The sequence below is a fragment of the Pituophis catenifer genome, unplaced genomic scaffold, assembly GCF_029215685.1.
Source record: "Pituophis catenifer annectens isolate HBS135680 unplaced genomic scaffold, rPitCat1.0.hap2 SCAF_1, whole genome shotgun sequence".
Taxonomy (NCBI): Eukaryota; Metazoa; Chordata; class Lepidosauria; order Squamata; family Colubridae; genus Pituophis; species Pituophis catenifer.
This window is the reverse complement of record NW_027256881.1, coordinates 309,057,639-309,070,415: the sequence shown is the minus strand read 5'-3', so window position 1 is coordinate 309,070,415 and position 12,777 is coordinate 309,057,639. Positions and strand designations below refer to the sequence as shown.

Sequence of the window (12,777 nt, the reverse complement as noted above, 5' to 3'; positions counted from 1 at the left end):
GCTGAAATAGGAGGATCTTTCCATTTGCATTTATTTGACATAAGGAATAAAGTTGAAATGTGTTCTTTCTTGGTAGAAGCTATTCACTCTTGTTCTATGCTTCATTTAGGGCTCCCAAATTAAAGATAGTCATGAGAGGAAAGTAAATACCGTAGATACACCACAGGGCCAACTTTTATGTTTGTGGATTTTTGTATCGTACATATGATAGCCCTATTTCAGGCCCAACAATACATGTTAAGCCCTTCACAGTGTGGCATGATTAAGAAGCAAATAATACAAGAATTTGATGAGGTGTTTTAATGCAAAAATTATAGAGTACAGAATTTTGGAAACTGTAGTAGGAATCTTTGGTATTCATTTATTAGTAAATTCATTAAGGCAGCAAGTGTTTGAACATTTTAATACTCTTCTTCCCAAGGTTTTTGCAGCCCAGCCTCAGCTGTACTTGAGATAAGTGCTATGAATTTATCTTCTATTTGCTGATTGTTTAAATTTAATAGAAAGTAATGCTTCCATCTGCCTTCCATATCTAGGTTCTCTTCAGAAATGTTAGATTTCAGCTCTCAGAATTCCTAGCCACCTTGGTCTAAGACTTGGAGAGGGGTTATGAAACTTAAATGAAGAACACAAGGAAGGGGAAGTCTGATGCCTTTCTTCTCTCCATCTTGGGCAGTCATCATCATCATCATCATCATCATCATCATCATCATCATCATTATTTACTGCACAGTCAGTCAGATGTTTAGACTGATTTTGGCATTTTTATCCACCTATTAAGTCCTTCTCAAGGACCTAAGATAGGCAGATGTTGTTGTTTGATGTGTTAAAGGTATTTCAGGGTGTGAGCTGCTACTACTACTATTATTATTAGGGTTAATCTTGAATTTGATTCACAGTCTGGGACTGGCAAAAATGTAACAGATTAAATGCTAACCAAGGACCTAAAAGCTGTTAAGGTAGCTTCTGGGTATATAGGCAGTTCTGAGTAGGGTGAGTTTTTTGCAAAGATATTCAAGTCTAATAAGTTCAGAATTTCCATGTATCTAGCCAGCCCTTTTGGTATTGCTCCAAGGGCTCCTATTACTATTGGTACAACCATTGCTTTCTTCCTCCACAATCGCTCAACTTCAATTTGCAAATCACAATATTTGGTTATTTTTTCTAGCTCTTTCTCAATTTGTGCATTGGTATTGCAATATCAATGAACCAGCCTTTTTTCTTTTCCACAATAGTGATGTCAGGTGTATTGTGGGCCAGGTGTCTGTCTGTTTGCATTCAAAAGTCCCATTTAAACTTATTGGCTACCTAATTCTAGTGGACTCTTTAATAGTATGATTAATTATTAACAATTTTTAATTTACTTAAAATAGTATATATTATATTGCATTATTTTAATATAATAAATACTACTAGAATGATGGACTTTTGGGGCCTTAAAGATTGTTTTCCTTTGGACAGATTTTTGGAATACATGGGCATCTCCAAGAAGCCCAGAATATCAGGGTCAGGAGATATATTTTAAATTACTGTATATACTCAGGTATAATTCCATCTGCTGATAAACTGACCCTCAAATTTTTAATTAAAAGATGAAAGATGTGCCACCCACAGTTAAATCATGAAAATTAAAAAATGGAAAAAATTGAAAGTTTACTTATTTGCAGATAGGCTTATACATGAGTACAGACAGGATACATTGGTTCTTTTAAAAACCTGAGGAAGGAACCTACTATATATATACTCATAGATAAACTTCCCTTGCCTTTACTTTCCAGAGAGCTGGGGACAGTGGTGGGTTGCTCCTGGTTCTGTCCGGTTCTTTAGAACTGGTAGTAAAAGCATCGGGAGGCTCTGCCCATCCGCCCGAATGTCATAATAAATGATCTGCGCATGCGGAGAAACTTCTGCGTATGCGGAGAAGTGCGCGTGAGTGAAGAGAGCGTGCGCACACGCTTCCATTGTGAACCGGTAGTAAAGGTAAGTAAGAACCCACCCCTGGCTGGGGAGGTTCCTTCCAATATGTTTTCTCCACTCACATTCTTTCTCTGGGCTGAAATATCTCTTGCCTGACTATTGTCTCGTCTGCAATTCCACCTTCTGTCTCACAAGGTCATTCTAACACCCCATTACACTATCCTGAAAACTGTAGAGTAGTTATCAGAAATCATCATGATTTCAAAGTACTGGACAATCTCTTTTGTCTTGTAACTACTTCAATAGATTAAGAGAAAGCCATAGATACACTATATCTTGATTTCAGTAAAACATTTGCAAGAGTACTCCATGCCACTTTGATTAGCAACTTAATTAAATGCTGGATATATGGGTCTAGGACTAGGATTTTAGCAAGTTAATGGCATGGCAAATCAATAATTTCAATGGTTCCTTATCAATTTAAAGAACAGAATTGAATGAATGGGCTACCACAAAGTTGAGTTTGACTCTTCAGTGTTTTTATTAAAGACTTGGATGGAGTAATGAAGAAAATGCTTATCAGATTTGCAGATGATACAAAACTGATTATGATATATACTGAACTCAAAATGATCTTGATGGAGTGAAGTTATATTCTGAATATAACAGGATGAAATTTAATAGACACAAATTCAAAGTTCATCCCTTAGGGAAAAAAAAACAATTAAATGAACAGGAATAATGTGGAGGATACTTGGTTTAGCAATAGTGCTTCTGAAAAAGATAGAAATCGACAGCATATAAATATGAATCAGAACTCTGATGTAGTTGCAAAAAGAGCAAATGTTATTTAGCTAGTATCAACAAAAATATAGATTCACGATCAAAGGAAGTAATCATTTCACTGCATTCTGCATTAGTCAGCCTCAAACTATTGCATCCTATTCTAGGCATCACATTTGCAGAATGATTCAGAGAAACTGGAACAAGTTCAGTAAACCGTAGTGAGAATAATCAGGGGACTATAAACTATTATGAAGAGACATTGAAGGAGCTAGATATACTTAACCCCGAAAAGGTAAACCTGAGGAGTACATGATGGCCCTCTTTCAAAGGCTCAAATGATGCCCCACAGATGAAAGGGAAACCATGTCCTCTATTTTTGAGTGCAGAGGATGGATAATAGATTTCAGTTAGGAAGGCAGATTCAAACTTTTTAATATTATGTTTTGACAGTGGAGCCTATTAAATAAGGAACATGGTGTTTTCTTGCTCATTAAATTTGTTCAAGCAATGGACAGAGACCCATCTGCTGGGATGCTTGAATAAGCAAGGTGATGGAACCAATAGTGTTTTCAAGATGAGGTCAAAATAGGCAAGAGAAAGGACATGGTGTTCAGATCCAAACCCAACCCCTTTGGAATGAGCAGGTTTTCAGCATCCAGAAAAGCAGCAAGGCTTGGAGCCAGTGGTGGGATTCAAATTTTTTTACTACCGGTTCTCTGGGTGTGGCTTGGTGGGCATGGCATGACTTGGTGGGAGTGGCTTGGTGGGCGTGGCAGGGGAAGGATACTGTAAAATCTCCATTCCCTCCCCACTCCGGGGAAGGTTACTGCAAAATCCCCATTTCCTTCCAATCAGCTGGGACTCGGGAGGCAGAGAATAGATGAGGGAGGGGCCAGTCAGAGGTGGTATTTACCGGTTCTCCGAACTACTCAAAATTTCCACTACTGGTTCTCCAGAACTGGTCAGAACCTGCTGAATATCACCTCTGCCTGGAGCACAATTCCATATCTAACATATTTCCTATCTGATTTCCCTACTGTGTGGACATCATCGGTTAGAACTCAGTAATCTAAATTTGCTATTTCAAATGTCTAGTTCTATAGGTTTAATCTGTCTAAAATTGACTGTGACAAACAAAAAGTTCTATTTTACAGACTTAGATAGCAAAGGATAGGAAATTTATCCTTTTCAGTCTCTGAAAAGCTATTATCATTTGGAAACAATAGCATTGAAAAAAAGATTCTGAGATGAAAACCACTGAAAGGTTTGGACAAAATGCCTTCCTAATTTCTCACCATTGGTTATGCTGGTGAAGGTTGACGGGAACTGAACTTCAACAATCTCTGAATACTCAACTGAGCATTCGAAGGGAACTAGGGCTTTGCATAACAGGTCCAAAATATGATCATTTGAATGTGGCCATTTGCCTCAAGTGAGAATTCTGATTTGTTCTATGATCCATTTGCTTCCTTGGCTACCATTTCATTTATTTATTTATAAAATTTATAGAGCACCCATTTTACCTCAAGGTAACTCTGGATGGCTTACAATCATGAAAAATAATAAAAAAAAACCATATAAACTAAAAACATACATAAAAACATAAATAGGTTAGTACAAAATCCATGGTATTGTCAGGACTCCTCTCCTACGCCAAAGTTCAAAAATGTCAATATGTTTTTCATCCTGCTTCTCCAAAGTCCAACTTCTGCTTCCATAGAATGCCACAGGGAGCATCTTTGCTTTCACAGTTCTGATCTTTGTAGGTATAGACCCACCATGATATCTGGATATCTTTTGCAAGGCCTTCATGGCTACTCAATTGAGTGCTATTAATATGAAGTTAACTTTTCATTGCGCTCCTTGACTTCCATTAACATTAGATAAAGGACATTACACATGCAGTTTTGAAAAATGTGTGGTGGAAGGGATGGCAGTTATTTCATGGGATAGATTTAGGTTGATCAAATAATGTAAGCATGGCCAACGAGTTTACTTCATGCTAAAAATATAGCACATTTATTAAAAATATATATGTATAAACATTGGTATGAATGGATACCTATGTCAAGATAATAAGAGAAAATGAAAAAGAAGTGATGCTACTTACTTTGTTCAAAGTTTTATCTTTTGTTTGCTCAGGTAACTCAGCAGAATCCATCTTTCCTTCCCTGTTTCTCATTTGTGATTGCACCATACAAGCCCACTTGCCACAACCTAACTAGAACCCCAAAGAGATGATATCACCTAATGAAACATGAAAGAAAGCTATCTAGCTGTCTGTGGTACACATTTTGGCATAGAAATGCTATACATTTGTCACTATTACGATAGTGTCCAGTCTTTGGCTGAATTGAAATGCTGTTTTCCAAATCAGATATTTACATACTTGCAGACATTTCTCTAGAATGAATGAAAGTAGAGAAAGAGAAAAAAGAAAGTTTCCTTGTAACTATAGGGAGCAAAAATCTGGCTCAGTTAATATGTTTCAGCCTCCACTCTGCAAGCAATCCTTTTGCTACTATTTCATATACTAAAGAGTCAGTTCTCATTAAGTGGTTTGCCAAGGTCTCTTCTCAGATGTCATCAGCAGTTTGCCTCAGCAACTCACAATGTTGTATAGATGTACACAAAAATGATTACAATAAGGTTTAGAATTGTTCCAATAATCCCCAGCAGGGCGAGAATGGATTCCTCCTTGCTCTCCTTCTCTTGATTTCCTTTTTCTTCTTCATTTCCATTAGTAATTACCATCTTGTTTGCCAGTTTCTCAAACGTTCTTCTCAGCGTAACCTACAATATAGAGAAAGAAAATGAAGGCTAATTGACCATTTGCAATCAGAATTTGTGATAAGATTGCAAGACATTTCCCCATTCTGGTGCTTTCCAGACAAACTAGGATCACATTCGTAGATCTGACTATCTTCTGCACCCAGGATAAAAGGATTTCTTACAGCCCAACTGAGTAAACAAACTGTTCTTGCTACAGATTAGACCTAAATGCATGGAGGAGGCAGAAATGATACCCAGGGATGTTTGAAACTAGAACAGAGGCTCAGGTTATCTGCCCCTGTTTTAAATACAAATCCTAAATCCTTTGAGCCAAGCCTCAGCTGATAAAGAAAGTAAGGGTATATTGCCAGCTCTGGTCAGATAACTGAATTGCTGTTTTCTGTATCAGCAGCCATTTCAAAATGCTTCTCAAATGCAGCCTCACTTTTCAATTTCAAAAATGTGTATCCTGTAAAGCTCTAGCAGAACAGGTGGCGGACACCTCCCCAAAACAAACAAAATTGGAGGCTTGTACTCTCACTGTAGAGGTTTGCCTTCAGCCAAGAAAAAAAAAGAGCTATTACTAGCAGGACTACCAGATTCTGTAACAGCTTTGTTCCCTATGCCATCTGTCTGGTGAACTTGCAAGATTCGCTTTTCTTGCCATGTACATGTATACATCCGAACTAGACCGTGTTGTTTTTCTGTGTCATATAATATATTTATTTATTTTATTTATTTATTAAATTTATATCCCACCCTTCTCCCCGAAGGGACTCAGGGTGGTGAACAGCCAAGAACTAAAATAACATGCAATATAAAAGTTAAAATAATTAAGAATAAATTAAATTAAACGGCACCCCAATTTAAAACCCCTAGCAATACAATTAAAAACCCCTAAAACCTATTCAGGCCAGGCCGGCTTGCTGAAATAAAAACGTCTTCAGGGCCTTACGGAAAGTGCGGAGATCCGGAATCAGCCGTATTCCAGGAGGTAGCTCGTTCCAGAGGGCAGGTGCTCCCACAGAGAAGGCTCTCCCCCTGGGGGCCGCCAGCTGACATTGCTTGACCGACGGCACCCTGAGGAGACCCTCTCTGTGAGAGCGTATTGGCTGGTGGGAGGTTATCGGTAGCAGCAGGCGGTCTCGTAAATACCCTGGCCCTAAGCCATGGAGCGCTTTAAAGGTGAGAACCAACACCTTGAAGCGCACCCGGAAGACCACCAGGAGCCAGTGCAGCTCGCGCAGGAGGGGTGTTATATGGGAGCGCCATGTCGCTCCCGTGATCACCCGCGCGGCCGCATTCTGGACCAGTTGGAACCTCCGGGTGCTCCTCAAGGGGAGCCCCATGTAGAGAGCGTTAGCGTAGTCCAGGCGAGAAGTGACGAGAGCATGAGTGACTGTGCATAAGGAATCTCGACTCAGAAAGGGGCACAACTGGCATATCAGGCAAATCTGATAAAAAGCCCCCCTGGCCACGGCCGTCATATGCTCTTCTAAAGACAGCCGTGTGTTCAGGAGGACGCCCAAGTTGCGAGCCCCCTCTGTGGGGGTCAATGACTCGCCCCCAATAGCCAGTGATGGCACCAGCTGGCTATATTGGGATGCCAGCATCCACAGCCACTCAGTCTTGGAAGGGTTGAGTCGAAGCCTGTTCCTCCCCATCCAGACCCGCACGGCCTCCAGACACTGGGACATCACTTCAAGGGCATCGTTGGGGTGGTCTGGGGTGGAGATGTACAGCTGAGTGTCATCAGCGTACAGATGGCATCGCACCCCAAATCCACGGATGATCTCACCCAGCGGCTTCACATAAATGTTGAACAGGAGTGGCGAGAGGACCGACCCTTGTGGCACCCCACAAACAAGATGCCTCGAGGTCGACCTCTGCCCCCCTGCCAACACAGACTGCGACCGGTTGGAGAGATAGGAGGAGAACCACCACAACACAGTGCCTCCCACCCCCAGTCCCTCCAGCCGGTGCAGCATGATACCATGGTCGATGGTATCAAAAGCCGCTGAGAGATCTAATAGGACCAGAACAGAGGAGCAACCCCTGTCCCGAGCCCTCCAGAGATCATCAACCAATGCGACCAATGCCGTTTCTGTGCTGTACCCAGGCCTGAAGCTGGACTGGCACAGGTCTACATAGACAGTTTCATCCAGGTACTGCGGGAGCTGTCGCGCAACCACACTCTCAACAACTTCGCAATAAAGTGAAGGTTGGAGACAGGACGGTAGTTAGCCATAACAGCCGGATCCAGAGAAGGCTTCTTAAGGAGGGGCCTCACCACCACCTCTTTCAAAGCAGGCGGCAGGAAACCCTCCTCCAAAGAAGCATTTATAATCTTCTGGAGCCAGCCTCGCGTAACCTCCCGGGTAGCCAGTACCAGCCAGGAGGGACACGGGTCCAGTAAACGTGGTTGCGTTTAACCTCTCCAGAATCCTGTCCATGTCCTCAGGAGTCACAGGATCGAACTCGTCCCAGATAACATTCTCAAGACCCGCCTCAGCCACCCCGCCGGAATCTACCCAGTCAGAGTCCAAGCCTTCCTGAATCTGAGTGATTTTATCGTGAAGATACTGTGCAAAATCCTCAGCCTGCCCTTGCAAGGGGTCCTCCCGCGCTCCCTGATGGAGGAGGGAGCAGGTCACTATATGCATAATTTTGTTTTTATTTATTTATTTTGTCATGTTTATATAGTGTATATTGGAGGTGGTGACCCTTTGAGAGCTGTATGCAACAAAATTTCATTTTAATGTATGCCGATTCAAAGTGACAATAAAGTTATTCTGTCTTCTAGCTAGCTAGCTAGTCATGGTTTGGCTTATTTCTTCTGTTGGACTTGCAAGCCAATTGTTTTAAAGATAGTCTCTTCTCTTTTTGCATAGCTATAGATATCAGGATGATGGTGGGCAATCATGAGAATACCAGAACAATTGATGCCCATAAAAAGGGGAAAGTCTTCAATTGTGTGGTTGTAGCTGTCATATTAAGTTTTTAAATCTTCCTGAAGACATCCCTCTATGAATACATTGGTCCAGGGATGATAGATACAAAGAAAATAAAATAAACTTTTTAAAATGAAAAGATTTAAAATAGCAGCTTCAAAAATGGACAAACAATAAACAAAGTCAAATCCACAAGTTAAACAGCTGGACTTTGCAAACAGGAAAAATTAAGCCTGAAGACTTTCCTGAAATAACCCACTGTTCTGCTAGCATCTCCCTAGAGAAGCACATTGTTAGGGAAGATAGCCTACCTTCTCAGCACCACACTTTACAAATCTGGGTTACAAATCCTTGTCTCAGAGCCCATAGGTAGAACCATAGATGTAATTTGTGAGGCAATGTTGCCATGAGCTTTGTCAATATTAGGTCAAAGCAGATTGACTAGGATTTGTTTCAATGAGATGCTTTATCTTATGGAGGTTCATCTTTGCATAATCAAGAAAGGATGAGATAGAAGCCATATTCCTCAATAACTGATTTTGCTTCATTGTCAGAAGCATGGTGGGACAGTCTTGGTTATTCTTTGTACAGCATTCTCTGCCTAGAATTTCCAGAGCTGTAGACTTGGAACTTGATACTCTCTCATTTATGTGCTGCCCCCTTGAATATAAATTGAACCAATAAATAAATAAATAAAAAGACTCTGAGAGGCAGAGACATAAAAAACATAAGAAGTTGAAACAACAATCAAAATTGTAAAAAAAAAAAAAAATAGCTGAGCAATCAACAAACAACAAACACAATGAAAGCAAAACCAACCTGATATCTAATCTCTTTTTCCTCTCTCAGTCTTTCCTCCTCTTGTAATCCCAAGTATTGGTCATAAAATAATTCTGTCTTCTCTAGCGAATCTAGTCTGTGTCTTTGCTCCTTAATACCAAAAGGAATATTCACCAATATTCCTTATAGTATTAACCACCTAAAGCTCACTCCTTTTTTGATCAAGGAGCAAGTCAAAAGGCAAATAGAGAGTTACCTGACAATGACCAAAGAACTGTTGTTGATGTCCTCCATCTTTAAATTGCATTGCAGTTGTCTCAGGATATAAACTAAATATAGCATATGTGAATCAGGTCCACGAGTGGGTTTCAAAACCCGTTGCTACCAGTTTGCTCGTGGGCGGGCATGCACTAATGCACGCATGCCACTTCTGAGCATGCGCAGAAGTATCCAGGCAGGTAGGTGGAGCCTCCCACCGCTGCCGCTACCAGTTTGCCCGACCTGGGGCGAACTGGTAGCAACCTAGCACTGATCAGGTCCCTAATGATCTGGGAAAGGTTCATAGTTGCAGTGGTGGTCATGAACTCCTAAACAGGATCTCACTCAAAGCCGAACTCCTCCAGAATTAACAATCCATTACCAACCAACTCCTTGACATAAAATAGGCTACCACACAGATGGGTCTAATAGCCACCAGCCTATCTGCCCCTTCAAACCCAGCAATTGTCTTACAATCTGCATGGTAACTCTGAAAGCTGGTAAAGCCTCTCAGGTAACAAATATCACACACCAGCATCCTAGGGAAATGGCTAGTACCACACTTGAAACTCAGGTTGAGTATTTAAGAAGGAAACAGTCAGTGTTTCCCAGCCCCCTTTCAGTGTTTTCCAAGAAAGAATACCCCAATGTTTCCAAGTGCCCTTTCAGAGGCAGTGCCATGCAACTAGTAAGACAGATGAAAACAGTCTTCTATAAATTGATCTGGTGTTTAGCAGCAACAGCTGGAGAGTAGGACAGTTGAGGACCTAGTGACCAAATACATTTACTGAGAGCTAGCAAATGAAATCAGTCTCAAAAATAAGTTTTATCTGCTCCATGAGTGATCTGCCTCCAGATTCTCATTGTTTCTCCCTCTGCTCATTACAAGTTCTTATTCTCCCTGCTATAACAAAACTCCCACAAACCTTGTCCTACTTCCGTACTTCCCAAGTCATATGCTCTATCTAGCATTCACTCAACTTCAAAACTAATCACGTATGCCTGGAAAACAACTGTGGCAAACCATTCCTTGGACAGTGCATGGATTTCACACCAGAATTCCATACAGACACACAGACACATACAGGCACAATAAAAACAGGATCATTAACTGATTTTCTCATTTATTACCTACCCTGAATATCAAGTAAAACATGTGTAGCCTGGACAGTTTGATAAATGGCAAGAAGTCAGTGTTTTCAGGAAATTCTTTTGGTCACTTTGGGACCAGCAATGATATTTGAAATGCAGGCATTCAGCCTACATCCCAATGTACTCGGTTAAATATTTATTGTGACACTGTGCGGGGATGCCAGATTTTGTCATGCCAAAATACTTAGCCTCAGCCAGAGAACTAATATTTTTAGAAATCAGGAGTTGGATACTTCCTGTAGGTATTTTCTATATAATTATTATATTTATTTTTTGAAATCATAGAATTGGAATGGTCATTGGAGGCATCTGGTCCATCTCTTTGCTGTTTACTATATAACTGAACAATATTTTGGCTGTCTCCCAAAACAAGTAATATAGAAGCAATAGATACTGGATCTTTCCTCAAGAATTTTAAGATGTCCCAATTATGTTCACAAGTATATCTGGAAATAAACCAGGTACTGAAAGTACCACCCTGGTAAAGCTAAACTCCACACTGCCAAAGGAACAAAAGTAGATGTAATAATATTATACACATTACCATGTTTTCAAAAAAAAAATCACAATGGGAATAGTCATGTACAATACCTGTGCACAAAGAATAAACAAGTACAAGTTTATGCAAAATGAAACTTCAAAGTTTATGCAAAATTCAAACTGAAAGCAAAGGTTTTCATTCCAAAACTTTTATGCTGGCTATAGCTTAACAGAAACAAAAGTTGAAATATAGTTTGGGCTGTCACAAAGAAGAGGGGATAAACCTATTTTCCAAAGAATCTGAAGGCAAGACAAGAAACAATCAATGGAAATTAATCAAGGAGAGAACCAACCTAGAACTAAGGAAAAATTCTCAGACAGTGAGAACAATTAATCAGTGGAACAACTTGCCTCCACAAATGGTGAGTGCTCCAACATTGGAGGTTTTTAAAGAAGAGATTGGACAACCATTTGTCTGAAATGGTATAGGAATTCCTGCTTGAGCAGTGGATTGGACTAGAAGATCTTCAAGATCCCTTCCAAGTTTGTTATTCTGTTTTTAGTCTTGGTGAAATCAAAACTTAAAATAGATATTTTGATTGAAGGAAACAGTGAGATTCAGAACAAGGGTCTTGGGCTGCAAAACTAAACTCTTATAGATCCGGTAGCCTTAACATAATCTTCCCTAAATATAAAGCAACCATTCACCCTAGTTTTATAGGTATTTTAATTGAAAGAAATGTGAGGGCAGAGCCGCTAATTCTATATTTTTGATCTGATACACAAACCTTTCAGCAAATCACCTTCTTCAAAGAAGAAGGACATCTTAGCAAAACATAGTCATTTCATTTCATTTCATTTCATTGTATATTAAATGGCAAGAGGAACATGTAACATCTACCACCAACCCAATATTTAAAGTTAATTTGAAGATTTACATTTATTTATTGGCAGGCAGGCAGGCAGGCAGGCAGGCAGGCAGGCAGGCAGTAATGCTGCTGTCAAGAAGAGAGCCCACATCCTGAGAAACACAAAAATTCCCGTCTGCCTGGCTGTCATTATTTGTATCTTAAATGCCAATTGCATTAACATCTTCAGAACTCAGTAGTAATTGTGAATCCTTCATTCACCCTTGCTTTGCAAAATTCTTTAAACTTGAAACAAAAAATGACAATAAACAGGCTAAATTAATAACTTTAGAGTTTTGTAGCAAAATTCACTATCAACTATATGCACAGTATATAAAAGCGTGAATAGCATACTACTCCTATATTTAAGCCTAGCAGGCAACCAGTGTGTCATATTTTGCATTTTTAATTGTACTCTGAGGTCTCCATGACAAACCTGGTAAAACAGGGTGAAATACAGAGGGCAAAGATTAATACAAAAGTTAAAAACTCAAAAAGAGTCAATCAAACCAAAACAAGCCATCACTATAATATTTGGCAGCTGGGTGGGGGATACTGTATATGATGATTTCCTGAGTTACAGCTTATGCTCTTTTCCCTCTTGGTTGTGGAGCTTTCAGAGTGCCTTTGAAGATGACACAATCATATATAAAAGCATCCTGAAACTCAATATTAAAAAAATCAAATTATTGCACAGAATGGACATAAACAGCTGATTAACAAAATCAAAGTGCATTACTACTTTCTGCAGTTATGTCACTTGTATGTGAAAT

The 12,777-nt window shown here is 39.9% G+C and overlaps 1 protein-coding gene across 1 annotated transcript in view; it reads right to left on the bottom strand.

The window, feature by feature from the left end:
• Positions 1–5,264: 5,264 nt before the first annotated feature.
• The window catches only part of TUNAR (transmembrane neural differentiation associated intracellular calcium regulator), a 38,756-nt gene continuing 31,243 nt past the window's right edge, over positions 5,265–12,777 (bottom strand). The window contains exon 2 of the mRNA XM_070931542.1: positions 5,265–5,496. Within this exon, the coding sequence (XP_070787643.1) occupies positions 5,311–5,496 (186 nt within the window). The 3' untranslated portion in view covers positions 5,265–5,310. The remainder of the gene's footprint in view (positions 5,497–12,777) is intronic.